Source organism: Myxocyprinus asiaticus, chromosome 10, assembly GCF_019703515.2.
Source record: "Myxocyprinus asiaticus isolate MX2 ecotype Aquarium Trade chromosome 10, UBuf_Myxa_2, whole genome shotgun sequence".
In the NCBI taxonomy this organism is placed as follows: domain Eukaryota; kingdom Metazoa; phylum Chordata; class Actinopteri; order Cypriniformes; family Catostomidae; genus Myxocyprinus; species Myxocyprinus asiaticus.
In genome coordinates this window covers 38,532,430-38,546,467 of record NC_059353.1, presented here as the reverse complement: position 1 = coordinate 38,546,467, position 14,038 = coordinate 38,532,430, and the positions used below count along the sequence as shown (strand labels likewise).

The 14,038-nt window shown below is 41.6% G+C and overlaps 1 protein-coding gene across 3 annotated transcripts in view; it reads right to left on the bottom strand.

The window, feature by feature from the left end:
* Positions 1 to 12,970, bottom strand: part of LOC127447171 (1-phosphatidylinositol 4,5-bisphosphate phosphodiesterase delta-4-like) — a 45,215-nt gene extending 32,245 nt beyond the window's left edge. For all 3 annotated transcript variants that reach the window (XM_051708803.1, XM_051708804.1, XM_051708805.1), the window contains exons 1-7: positions 12,836 to 12,970; positions 11,592 to 11,632; positions 10,933 to 11,091; positions 9,369 to 9,597; positions 7,374 to 7,503; positions 7,049 to 7,280; positions 515 to 716 (exon numbers count right to left, since the gene is read on the bottom strand). In XM_051708803.1, coding sequence (XP_051564763.1) covers positions 515 to 716; positions 7,049 to 7,280; positions 7,374 to 7,503; positions 9,369 to 9,597; positions 10,933 to 11,091; positions 11,592 to 11,613 — 974 coding nt within the window. In that variant the 5' untranslated portion in view covers positions 11,614 to 11,632; positions 12,836 to 12,970. The remainder of the gene's footprint in view (positions 1 to 514; positions 717 to 7,048; positions 7,281 to 7,373; positions 7,504 to 9,368; positions 9,598 to 10,932; positions 11,092 to 11,591; positions 11,633 to 12,835) is intronic.
* Between the last annotated feature and the right edge of the window lie 1,068 nt (positions 12,971 to 14,038).

Below are 14,038 nucleotides of genomic sequence, written 5' to 3'. Positions count from 1 at the left end.
GTGTAAACATGATTTTTGAGTGAAAAATTGCTTGCTAACCTTTTCTGTGTGAAGTTGTATCCAATATTATGCCATGATGACACAATGCCCTAAACCCTAAAACCCTAAAATGCACGTAAAAACAATTCACAAGTTTTAACAGAATAATATTTGTAAGTGCTTTTATAAAATTATAAGCATTTCTGCCTTTAATCCTCCAATAATTGGCCCCATTCACTTCTATTGTAAGTGCCTCGCTGTAACCTAGATTTTAGCTTTTTGTAAAGAAAAGGAGGGACGAGTCCACATTATTTTATTGTGGTAATCAACATTATGCCAAAACTTCTGTTGATTTAGCTTAACTTGTATTCCTTTAAGAGTGAACAGATAAAATATATTATTATTATGTGTTAGAAATAATAGCTAATATGCAATAAAATTCTTACAAACCACAAAAGATAGCATCAAAGATCTGTAAAAAGGCAAGTAAATACATGGCTGTATTACCATAAATAAGCAAAATTTCAAAACTCACTGGATGTAGGCCTCAACACTGCTTGGCCCTTTCAGCTGATCCTCCATCAGGTAAGTGTTGTGGGAAGAGGAGATGTAATATTGGGCGAGAGGTTGGTTCATGTCCTGAAAGAGACCCTGTCGGTCTGTACTGAAGATGGAGCCCTCAGGAGACGTCAGGTACATTAGGAATCCATCGATTGACATGGAGTGATTCCTTCTGGCTGTACAGGAAGACAAAAGAAACCATTTACTTCCATCATGAAACATTACCAAGAAATCATGAGTAAAATACCACTTCACTGTTGTCCAATGATCTAGATAAAGTGCCCCATTTTACTGTTAGACCTTATTCACAGCAGCGTCATCTCTGTTTTTTGACAGGAATGACAACAAGGCTGTGAGGGATAGATGTACAGTCTCTTCAATGGGTTGTGTAGTTGTTTAAATTGTTTTTTGATCATTCTGCTAACAAAACATTGAAAAAATATATTTCCAAGAAATTTAAGTAGACAAAATAGAGTTGGTGTAGTCGAGTTCGGATTCGAACTCAAGTCCGAGTCACGAGTCACAAGAATTTTTTTTGTTATTAACAATTTTATTGATTCCAAAAATAAAACATACAAACACAACATAAAAAATGGACAAACATGCAGTACTGTGGTCACCAACAATTAGATCATCAAAATAAAATAAATACAAAAAATACATAAAAAAAAACAAGATAGACATTCAAACAAAATCAATAAAACACATACCCAACTAAACTACAAATCCCTCTCCACAACCATTCCCTGAGAACCATCCAAAAAAGCCAAATAACCCCCTCACTTCCTGATGAACAAATCCCATTTCCCCAGCCTTCTAAAAAACATCTCCTCAAATGCCGCCACCTCGCCCATCTCCCCACACCATTCCCTAAATGAGGGTGCCCCAGCCGACTTCCATCCCCTGAGGATAATTTTTTTTACCAATCATGACTCTGGCTAGGACCCAACTTTTTAAATAACTATCCCCAATGTCCAGAGTCATCCCATCACCCAGGATACAGAGAATGGGGCTAATTGAAAGTTCAGTGTCCAACATCTCACTCATAAAGTTCTGAACCCTCAACCAGAATTCTTTGGTCTTTACACATCCCCAAAATACATGTATTATGTCCCCGTCTTCTGATTGGCACCACCAGCAGGTGGGTGTGACTTTAAGGCCCAACCTATACAATCTAGAGGGGGTCCAGTAGAACCGATGCAAAATCTTAAATTGCATCAGATGAACCCTTGCATCTCTAGATGCAGACTTGATGCTTTTTAGGATCCTAGCCCACACTCACTCCTCCAATACCAAGTTTAAATCTTTCTCCCATAATCTCTTGAGAGAAGTTAAACTCCGTCCCCCAGACTCTGAATTAGCAGGGAGTAATACACTGATGCCTCATGACCTTTTCATCCAATTCAAGCAAAGCTTTTAATTCCTGACCATTATGGACTACAGTAGTATAATCTAAGGGAACTTCCCTTCTCTGCTCACTGTGAACAGGTCATGGCACAACACAAATTAGCATGAGTGAAGGGATTGTTGGGACACTTTGGTTTAGTGTGACCTTCCGGTCCACACTGATAACACACAACACCTTTCCTACAATTAAACTTCTGGTTAGGGCTTTGACTTTTTGGACCCCCGCCACTGGCTGTAAGTCCACACTTGGTTCTTTTGTCAAGCTGACAAGAAGACATCTGCCAGAGCTGCAGCCTCAGAAGCAGTTTTTGGATCACGTTCTTTGATCCGTATAACATTTAGAGAGTTGGTTGCATGGAAGGCTGAGACACAGGATCATCTTGGCTGCTGCTGCCAAGCCCTGGACTCAGTCCAGGAAAGGTGCAGTCATGTACCTCCTGTTGAAGCAGACTGAACTGGTGATGCAGGAACTTCCACAGGGCTTCCTTACAGGCTGGCTCTTGCTCCATACGGCTATCTTGTGCCTGCTGCATTGCAATATGTGTCAGAAACATGTCTCTGAGCTCTTGGAGAGAAGCATCCTGAGAAAGGGTTCCCAGTTCCATCTTTGTACCTTCCTCGCCTCCTATGGCACCTCCTATGGCTTCCTCAGCTTGCACAGTCTGTATTTTCTTTGGCCCCATCATTAAAAATGTTTTTTATGAAGGGCAAGGGGCAAAATCCAGAAGAAAAATAGCAGAGAAAAAACTACCACTCACTATTGTCACCTAGTGGCAGTCCCACCGCAGCCACCAGTTGTGATGAATCTGCTATCAGAATTACCCAGCAAATCACAACAAAATGTCCGTAGCCACAAAACAAGGGACAGAGTATAAGGTTAACTCCCAACATTACTCGCTCAAGCAAGTATAAGGATTACGCCCAACATCTCCATTGGTGAGATAGAGAAAAAATAATGAAAAAGTCAAAAATTCTGCAAAAATGTAATTCAGGTCAGATGCAACAAAAAAGTGTTACACAAATATTCGAAGTCACAAAAGTTGCATTTACTTCAGCCTCTTAACCTTTTCAGAGGTTGACTCACAGCAAGCATGACCAGGACCAGGACACTTCTAACTAACTAACAAAGGACTGACTAAAGACACACACTGAATTTACAGGAGGGGGCCAGTACCATAAATATACAGAAGGAGGGAATGACAAAACACAAAATTACACAAACAACACATGTCCTGGAACATTATACATCAAATAAAATCAGAGCAATGGATATAATTTTAGCTAATGTTAAAAGCATTCTGTTTGACAAAATCAAATTTACTCAAGTTTCCAACTTTGCCAGTGTCCCCTCTAGAAATTCACAGTTGGTATATTCCATCCACCCCTTAGATTTCCTATAAAACATTTCAGTTTTCTGTTTGCGACTCTTTGCTGCTGGACCAGTCCATCTTGAAACACCCACAGCTGGTACCAAACATTTTAATCAAAGAAATGATAACGGATCTAGAGCCTTGTGGCATGGGGGGCGTGGTCATGTGTCTGTCTGCGGGAGAGGGAAAGTGGTAAGGCTCATCACCTGGGCTGTAATTACTCTAACACCTGTCTCTCATTAATGGTTGCTGGCAGAGGGAGCCCACGGCGCCGTGGATGTTGTCGATCTGGTGGTACTGGAGCAGTTTGTTGCCCAGCTTCCTCGAGGAATGTCCGAGTGGGTCCAGTGCCACTGCCCAGCATCACTGGAAGAGGCCGTCCAGCTGGCAGAGGACTACATGGCGGCGTTTCCAGGAGGCAGTGATGCAGTGTTTTTTCTTCTCCCTCTTCTCTCTCTGCTCTCTCTCCATCCCCAGTCCAGGAAATGGGGAGGAGCCCTGCCAAAACCCCATCCCCAGTCCAGGGGACCCCTCCCCTTGTCTGTCCCTCCTACTCCCCCTGTCTCCCTCCGTTATCCCCCCCAGATTGGCGAAACTGCCCCCATGAGTGTGGAAGGAAAGCCTGGGCTGGTCTGTTGGAGCTGTGGGGAAGCCGGGCACGGCCAGGATCAATGTCCGGTGATGGAGGTGGGGACACTGATCCGGATCCCTGATGCTCCACAGGCCATGCCCAATCGGGCAGGGGCGTATCAGATACTGGTAAGAGTAAAAGGGGATACACATCAAGCTTTGGTGGATTCGGGTTGTTCCCAAACCTCTATCCACCAATACTTGGTGCAAGGCGGGGCATTGGGTAAGAATAAACAGGTGAGGGTGAGGTGTGTGCATGGTGACATTCACAAGTATCTGGTGGTTACCATTGAGATACGATTCAGGGGAAAAAGGCATAGAGTCGAGGCCACGGTTAATTCCCGTCTCACCCATCCACTAATTTTGGGACCAATTGGCCTGGTTTAAAAAAAATTATTGAGGGTAATGTGTGTGGATGGTTCCTTCAAAGTGGTGTCGCGGTGTGTGTGTCATGCGACGCTATGGCTGGAAAAGCGGTGCCAGGGCCGTCGACGGCGGCCCCACGTCATGGTGAAGCAGATGAGGGAATTCCTATACTCAGGGGCTTCTCTGAGGGGGATTTCCCTCTGGAGCAGTCACGTGATGAGCCTTTGACAAAGTGAAAGTAATTGATGGTCAACAGCTCCAGCCTAATGTGGTGCTCACATATCCATACTTTTCTGTTATTAAAGAGCAGTTGTATCGAGTGACACAGGACACTCAGGCCAAAGAGAATACAACTCAGCTATTAGTACCAAAGAGCCGTTGGGAAACACTCTTCCAGGCGGCTCACTATAACCCAATGGCTGGTCACTTAGGTCACGAAAAGTCTTAATGGGCCATTTTTTTTGGCCGGGCATTCATGGCGACGTAGAACGAGGTCCCCTTTGATTGCACGCAGCCATTGCTTAGATCTGGTGGACTGTGCAATGCGATATCCAGCAGCAGTGCCTCTACGCAACATCTCAGCACGTAGTGTTGTGGAGGCACTCTTCAAAATTATCTCCTGAGTGGGGATTCCAAAGGAAATCCTCACTGATCAAAGCACAACATTCATGTCATGTACACTATGCGAACTGTACGAATTATTAGGCATTAAATCGATTCGCACCAGCGTTTATCACCCGCAAACCGATGGGATGGTCGAACAATTTAATAAGACCTTGAAAAACATGATTCGTAAGTTCGTACACGAAGACGCTAAAAATTGGTATAAGTGGCTCGAACCCCTGCTGTTTGCAAAAGGAGAGGTTCCGCAAGCCTCCACAGGGTTTTCCCCACTTGAGCTACTGTATGGGCGTTGGCTGCCCGGCGTGCTCGACGTCAAATGGGAAGCTTGAGAGGAAGGACCTTCGAATAGCAAAAACCAAATTCCATAATTTTTTGACCTTAGAGCAAACACTCCACACTTTGGGGCAGGTAACACAGGAGAATTTGCTCCAAGCGCAAGAACGTCAATGCTGACTGCACGACAGGGGCACTCGACTACGCGAATTCACACAGGGAGATAAAGTGCATGTATTACTGCCCACTTCGAGCTCCAAATTACTCGCCAAGTGGCAAGAACCCTTTGAGGTCACACGACGAGTTGGAGATCTCGATTATGAGGTTAGGCGAACGGATAGGGGATGGGCATGTCAAATTTACCACCTCAACCTCCTCAAACCATGGAGGGAGGCGGTACCTGTAGTCTTGGGACGGTTGTTCTGGAGGGGGCGGAGCTCGGGCCGGAGGTGACTCCCAAACCAAATTCTTTCAGCCCGGTTCCCTGTGGAGACCACCTCTCACTGTCGCAGCTTACAGACATTGCCCGGTTGCAAGTGGAATTCGCAGACATGTTTTCACCCCTCCCCGGTCGTACAAACCTAATAGAGCTCTATATTTAGACCACCCCAGGGGTGGTGGTTCGTAGCCATCCCTATCGTCTTCCTGAACACAAGAAGAAGATCGTTCAGGAAGAATTGGAGGCAATGCCTGAAATGGGTGTAATACAAGAGTCGCACAGTGATTGGGCCAGCCCAGTAGTTCTGATAACGAAGAACGATGGCTCGGTCCGGTTCTGTGTTGACTACCGGAAAGTGAATGCTGTGTCCAAATTTGATGCTTATCCAATGCTGCAAATTGATGAGTTACTCGATCGGTTGGGCGTGGCTCAATTTTACTCGACGCTGGACTTAACAAATGGTTACTGGTAGATCCCTTTAACTCCAATATCCCGAGAAAAAAATGCTTTTTCCACACCGTTCGGATTATACCAATTCGTGAAGCTTCCGTTCAGTTTGTTCAGAGCCCCCGCCACGTTTCAGCGCCTCATGGACAAGATCCTCAGACTGCATACGGCATATGCCGCCGCATATCTAGTTAGGTAGTCTTAGAAGTTGGGTATCCGTGGTTCCACTTGGGTCACGGGCAGGTGCGTCCACAGGTAAATAAAACCACAGTGATCGCAGCTTACCCGACACCCTGAATTTCTGTGTGTTTTTTCTGCATTGTGGTTGATTTATATATATATATACAGTATATATATTTGACAAATAAAAAAAAATGTCCCATTCACTTATTATGGTGGGTCAATTCTGACCACTTAGTCTTATAGAATCAAGTCCAATTTTTTTTTTTTTTTTTTTTTTTTTAGATGGCAAGTGGAGGAAAAAAGTCTTGTACCACTCAGATAAACTGAACCATTTTTATTACATCAGAAAAATGTATTTCGGTCAAAAATGACCGAAGAGAATAGGAAGGTTAATTTTTTTCCTCATTAAAAAAGTTTTGTTCTTAAAGAAATGAATAGTAATTATGAAACATATGTATAAAATCATGAGCACTCACACAAAATATGAGTAACCTTATAAAAGCTGTTTTATTCTATATGGAAAAGGTCCCTTCGTGGGGACTGCCGAAGTAGACGAATACTACTCGTTAAATCGCAGTAACCACCCTTTTATTGGACACTTTTAATTTAATCTTGGTTGACTATAAATATAATTTTTTACAATGACATCGATAACTTAACTATTGTGTTTGAATGATGCTTCATTAAATCCAGGAGTTTGGTAGTATACATATCCATCCCAAAAAGTATAAATACAAGGATGCAGGAATGATTGATGGTAGGTCATTACCAGTGTCTGAAGGTTCATAATGTTCAATGAGCTGCAGAGCATGCTCATAACTGCCCTCCCCCTCCAGCTGCTCCTCTCTCAGGAACTCCTCCAGATCACACTGAGAGAGGCTCTGTCCATCACTGGAATACTCCTGGAACAACTCCAGCACCTCATTTCTCTGGGTGAGCATCTTGTAGAACTCCACAAACTCCTCATCCTCCAGGGTTCCTGACTGAGATTGATCTGCCTTCTGTGAGAAAGTGTGAACAAAACAAAGAGTTTCAGCATGTTGACAATGGATTATGTAGAGTGAAATAGACAAGAGCAGACTACAATTCACCACCTTGAAAAGATAGCTTGCATGTTCTTCATTCATGTCCACATTCATCATTTTCAGCAGTGTTTTTGCTTCCTTAAAGTTTATTCTGCCATCTTTGTTTTTGTCTGCTTTCAGAAACCAGTCCGAGATCCATCTGAGTGAAGTGGTTTAGGAAAACACAGTTTAAGGCTACATCCACACTAATACATTTTTGTTTGAAAATGCATTGATTTTGCTACATTTACTGTACACATCTTATCCAAACTAGAGAGGCGGTTTCCTCCACCAACAGACACTTTCTAAAATGCTTTCTATAACTGCCAACTTTAGAAAAAGATAATGTCAGAAAACCGAAAACTCAGTTTTCAAACAAAAACGGATCTGTGTGGACATGGCCTTAGTTGATAATGAACAATTGGACTTAATACATTTTCTGAAATTGTGAAGCTCAAGACATAATGTTTCACGAGTACGTCTGACTCCTGCCCATATAATCTTTGTGTAATATCGGTAAACGTATGTGGCTTGCTGTCCGCAAAAGGAGAGGCTCGAGGATGAGGCTCGACTCGAGCACAAGAGGGCTTTCACACTGGTAGTTTAGTCCGAAACAGTGCATGGTTCACATGAAATGTCGGTAATGTGAAAGCTGTTTTGAGGACCGCGATACCGAACCCGAGACTACCTGTAGAAGGTGGTCTGAGCTCAGTTGCAATGGAACTGTGGCGCAGTTTGCGTGAGTGAAAAAGAAAACCTGTACTCGGTTCTGCACATGTTCAGGAATTAAAATTACTTGCACATGTGTTTTTGAAGATTTAAGCATGATGACATCATCAGTTGCAAAAACAAAACAAAAAAAAAACACACACATGCATCATGAGTGTCAGGGAAATGTTGTGGGACACAGAAAAGGTGAGGTGCTTTTATATATGTGCGTGAGTGTCCTTAAAAAAGATTTTTGAGCATCAGATATAGTCGCCTACTACTGGACATGTACAACTGCTGAATTACGGCATGCGACGCACAGAGGCGCAAGTGTCGTTCACTCTAGTGTGCATTATGATACAAAATTAATTAAAAAAAAACCACACAAATAAAGCGACCCGCGTTGTGAGTTCCATCATGTGCACGTTTGTGATGACGCAAGTTTATGACGGAAAAGCATCAGGGTTCGATAAAATCATATGCGTGTCTGAAACCAGACCAATACTCCAGGGGGCACCGGGAACAATCGCGCTAGCATTCGGACGGCAGCAAAAGTGCCCAGTGCCCACCTAATTTACTCCCCTTGGGACTAGTGAATGGATATAGGGCAGGAACTCAAAGGGATGGGGAGGTGGAGGGATGCCAAAAGGATTGTTACCAGGGAGAGGTAAGCAGCGGCTTATATATTCTATAGTTAATTGGTTGATTAGATGGACAGGTTCCTCCCGAACCTATATTTATTAACTCCATTACATGAGTTCACCTGACCATATAATCTTTGAGTAATGTCTGTAAATGTATGTGGCTTTGCTATCCACAAAAGGAGGGCCAGGGAGGAGGCTCGACTCGAGCACTAATTTACCCTCCAAAAAGTGCTTAAAGTAAAATAAGGACAGCAAGCATGTAAATAAATATTTTGCATACACATATAATATATGCTAAATATGACGTTTTATGCTGCGGTCGAGTAGAGTATTACGCACAAAGTTTATTCCCCCCCTCCCAGCAGTCTGCCATCATGGGTGTGTTGATGGGGCCAAATGCTGAAAGGATTGTCACCAGGGTGAGGTAAGAAGCAGCTTATATGTTCTATAGTTAATTGGTTGATTAGATGGACAGGTTCCTCCCGAACATCCATGAAAATTCTTCAAAATTCTCCTTTGTGAAAAAATAACAATATATGGGTTTGGAAAGACACGTGAAAGGGTGAGTAAATAATAACAGAATTTTAATTTTTTGGGTGAACTATTCCTTTTAAATCAGAACATGCCTCAAGGAAAAATAAAATACTGTTCTGACTTCAAGGATCAAGGATACTGGTCAAGTTTGGTGCTCTCATCCAGGTTTTCCATGTTCTCCATGAGGGCTCTGATGCCCTGAATCCAGGCCTGAGCTTCCTCTGCTGAGTCAGCCACCAGGTCCATGTTTCCTTGGCGGCCGCGGAACACCAGAGTGAAGCAGTGGTCAGCAGGAAACTCTTCTGCCACACTGAGGAGAGTCTCTGACTGATGCCCCTCACGAACAGCATCTACATTACCGATGGAGACTGAAATCATAAAGACAATGTTCCTGTACTGTTATAATAAAGTAAACAATATAGGTTTGCTCTTTTCAGAGCCCCTGTACTGTTATAGAAAAATGAACAATAAAGGCATATTTTTTAAGCCAGTGGTTCTCAGCTGACCCAGATTTTACACTGGATATCAAGTGGCGACCCAGCACAATTTGTTTTTTAAATTTGTCTATTTTTAACCTTGGTCACGGTACATACAGCCTTTGAAATTATCAACAAAAGTTATGGGAAGAGCTTTCTCCACCCTTTTTATTATTTGAACTGAGCATTATTTTTTCCCCTGCTGGCTCATTACACACTAAAGACCAATTTTTCAGTTGTGACCCACCAATTTAGAACCACTGTTTTAACAGTCTTCATATTTAGAACCGCTAACTTTAAAAAAAAAAAAAAATTTAGGAGTCAAAATCTATTGAGTGAGCTCTAAACTTAATTAATTCCATCTTGGATCAATAATACACAATCTTTTAAAGAAAGAGTTCAACCAGAAATGAAAATTCTGTCATAATTTACTTACCCTCATTCCATCCCAGATGTGTATAACTTTCTTCTGCTGAACACAAACAAATATTTTTAGAAGAATATTTCAACACTGTAGGTCTATACAATGCAAGTGAATGTGTACCAAAATGTTGAAGCTCCAAAAATGACATACAGGCAACATAAAAGTAATCAATATGACTCCAGTAGTTAAATCCATGTATTCATAAATTATATGAAAGGTGTGGGTGAGAAACAGATCAATATTTAAGTCTTTATGTAGTATATAATCTCCTCCCTGCCCAGTAGGTGGCGATATGCATGAAGAATGCAAATCGCCAATAGCAAAAGAAGAAGGATGTGAAAGTGAAAGTGGAGACTGATAGTAAAATAGGACTTAAATATTGATCTCTTTCTAACCCACACCTATGATATCGCTTCTGAAGACATGGATTTAACCACTGGAGTCATATGGATCACTTTTACATTGCCTTTATGTGAACTTAGAGCTTTAAAGGAGATTTAAAGGAGCTAAAAAATAGAGCTTTGGTGCCCATTCACTTGCATTAGAGCTGAAATATTCTTCTGAAAATCTTTGTGTTCAGCAGAAGAAAGAAAGTCATACGTACACATATGGGATGGCATGAGGGTGAGTAAATAATGAGAGAATGAACATTTTTGGGTGAACTATACCTTTAAATTAGACCTGTTCCACTGAATTATTAAGGCCATCATCTGGTCTACTTGAACCGTAAAAGCATCTGCTATTAAATCCAAAAAAAGTTGTCGGTTTTCACTAAGTGATTGGGCTGCCTCACAAGGGCTTACAGGTAGAATGAGAGTGTATTGCCCAGCTGGACTTATATGCGATAGTCTTGCAGTCCTCCTGAAGTTTGTAGTGACGCTGACGCTTCCACATACGAGACTTCACTTTGCGTAAAAACATTCCCGCCTTCATGACCTCAAGGTTTTTATCACCTTGGTCACCTTAAGAGAAAGTGAGAGAGAAATGATCATTAGTTATGGTCATAACCAAGCTACAGATGTTTTCTCAACAAAGAAAGAAATTAATTTGATGGGCAAACAAATATTTTCAGTTGTGAACACTTGGTTTTTCCATGGACTTTTCCATAATTGGTCATAAAATGTGATAAGACCTTCAAATAAGTCACAACAATAGATAAAAACAGTCTGCTTAAACAAATAACACACAAACAATAAGGCATTCATGTCTTTATTGACCACACCGTGTACATATTGACATTGCGCTGCAGGGTGGAAAAAATACAGACAGTATGTTAGATAAAGACATGAAAATTCATCATTGTATTTGTGTTATTGAAGCAGACTGTATTTGTCTATTGTTGTGACCTGAGGTTATTTGAGTTGAAAATCAGATTGAATTTTATGACCAATTAAAGCTGAAATCTTTAATAATCTTTAAAGGTTTACATACTTTTTCCTGCAATTATAATATTAGGACTTACAACATTTGGGGGGTGATTCCATTTTCTACAGTGCACCTTTTCTGTAGACACAAATAATTATTAATACATCACCCTCTCACCACAAATTCAAATTTGAATGTGTTTTTAACATAACACTACATGAAAATTGCTGGCCTGACAATGTCTGAATTTTTCCCCTTTTAAATTATTTGTATATTTACTTTGTATGTTTATATTGGTTTCAACAGTTGGCCCACAAGTTGACAGATGTTTTTAAAATCCGTCCTACCGCTCAGGATGTTCGTCCTATATGCACAACGTTTAGGGTTAGGGTTGTGGGTTAGACTGGGTTTAGTCTAGCACATCCTGTTAAGTATTTTCTACATGACAAAATATTATTTACACATTTTTATGTCTGTAGTATACATCCCGAAAGTTTGTTACCTGCCTGACAAGATGTGTTACCCATGCTGTAATTTTAAACTTGAGAGTTTAAACTAATGGTAGTGAGCAGGAATGTTGCTGTGCTCCCTATAGTCAGTCCCTCCTTGAATCTTCCCCGAAATCCTTATGGAAGTCCTTGAGAGTACTGCACTTGGATGATATGAGAGCTCACAAGCATCCTTTCAATTTTGTTTTATGTTCTTTTAGCCACTCTTTTTTTCTGTGAAACTTCAACAAATTGTAAAATAGGCTGCATGCATAACCAGTGTGCACAGTGTTTTAAAATGAGGAGAACACATGTGTTAGTTAATTTTCTAGTAGTACATTTCTCCATAGGGAAAGACATGCTCATCCAGGCACAAGTAGAAATGTGCAGTCAGGCATAACATTAAGACTCATGAGTCATGGCTAAATACTGCAAGTCTCTGCAGGCACTCATTATTATGTTCTATTACTGCATGTCCCAAGAGGATAAAGCAAAATAAAATTTTGCTCATAAAAAGTTTCCAACAATTTTTCTGTCTTAGTGAATAAATGCTTGTTGTACACTGCTAATTAAAATGAAAGCCAACAAATGCAAATGATCATTTACAAAGCTAAATCAAATATAAATATACATTTTAAATGTGCTTTCAAACAATCCTTAGATATTTGCAGTTACAGAGATTCTGAAAATGCTATGCTGTAATGTGAACCACACTCACAACAGTAAATGCTGGCAAAATAATGCTCCACACAGCAAAGAGAAAGTCTGAAGAGGGCTGCATCTAATTACGTAAAGTCATAGCTGAAGCAAACAGACAGGAAAGACACAGGAAAAGGGAATAAACAGAACTTACCGGAATGAAGAGTGTCTGATAAATACAAGCATCTAATGGGGCTAAAGGAGCTTCACAGAGCTCATGAAACAGATAGGATGGCTCTGCTGTGTGTGAAGGACTGGTAAACAGAACTGCAGTCAGAGCTACGTACAGTGATGCATCGCCTGCCTCCTCCTTACACCCTCTTCCTCTGCCTCATTCTTTCCTATACACACCCACTTTCCCTTTTTTCCTGCTTTACACAGTTCAATAGTTTTGTTTTCTGCCCTTGTCAATTTACACATTCTACATTCCATTTATTAATCCTCATAAATAATCTTGGTAACACTAGTAAGGATCTATTAACATTAGTTAATGCATTAGGTATTATGAACTACAATGAACAATAGCTTAATTTGTACATCATATATTATTCTTGGTCAGTGTTACTTTATAAACACACTATTGTCCATTGTTTGTTCAAAATGCATTTGCTAATGTTACGTTAACGTATGCAACATTTATTGTTAAAAATGTGTATCTATGAATAATAACATGGTCACTGATTTCAGATACAAGAGCATTATAAATAGGCAAGATATATAGAATGGTGAAGCAATTGATTAAATTCTGTGAAAACCCTGTAACAGTGTAAAGTGGGCAAGGAGGAGGTGGGAACCGGCTGAAGAGTCAATGTAAGTTTTAATTTCATAAATGAACTTAAATAAACGTAAACACAAACATAGACACACACACACAGCGGCCGCATGTGCCTCTCTTTCTCGAACTGGCACCTCCGGCTCATCTTTATCCCCCTCCCGGCTAATTAGCCTGATTCAGGGCCGGGGGTGTGTCCTCATGGCCCAGCCCCGCCCTCCTCCTTGTCACACTCCTCCATCGCCCGACTCAGGCCGGGGAAACCCCCGGCATTACATACTCCCCTCCCTTACCCTTCCGGCCGTGCTGAGAGAAAACTGGCTCGCCGATCCCCAGACACGCCATCGCCTGGTCCTCAGCCACCTCTGGCGGATGACAGCTCGCTCTGACCCCTGGCAGACAGAACGGCTCCTCCCCTTTCCCCTGGCAGATGGGCAGCTGCGAGGACTCTGTAACAGCGCATCGCTCCTCCTTCCCGGGTTTCGGCACCAATGTAACGGTGTAAAGGAAGAGGTGGGAACCAGCTGAACAGTCCAAATAAGTTTTAATATCATAAATATGACACACACACACACACACACACAC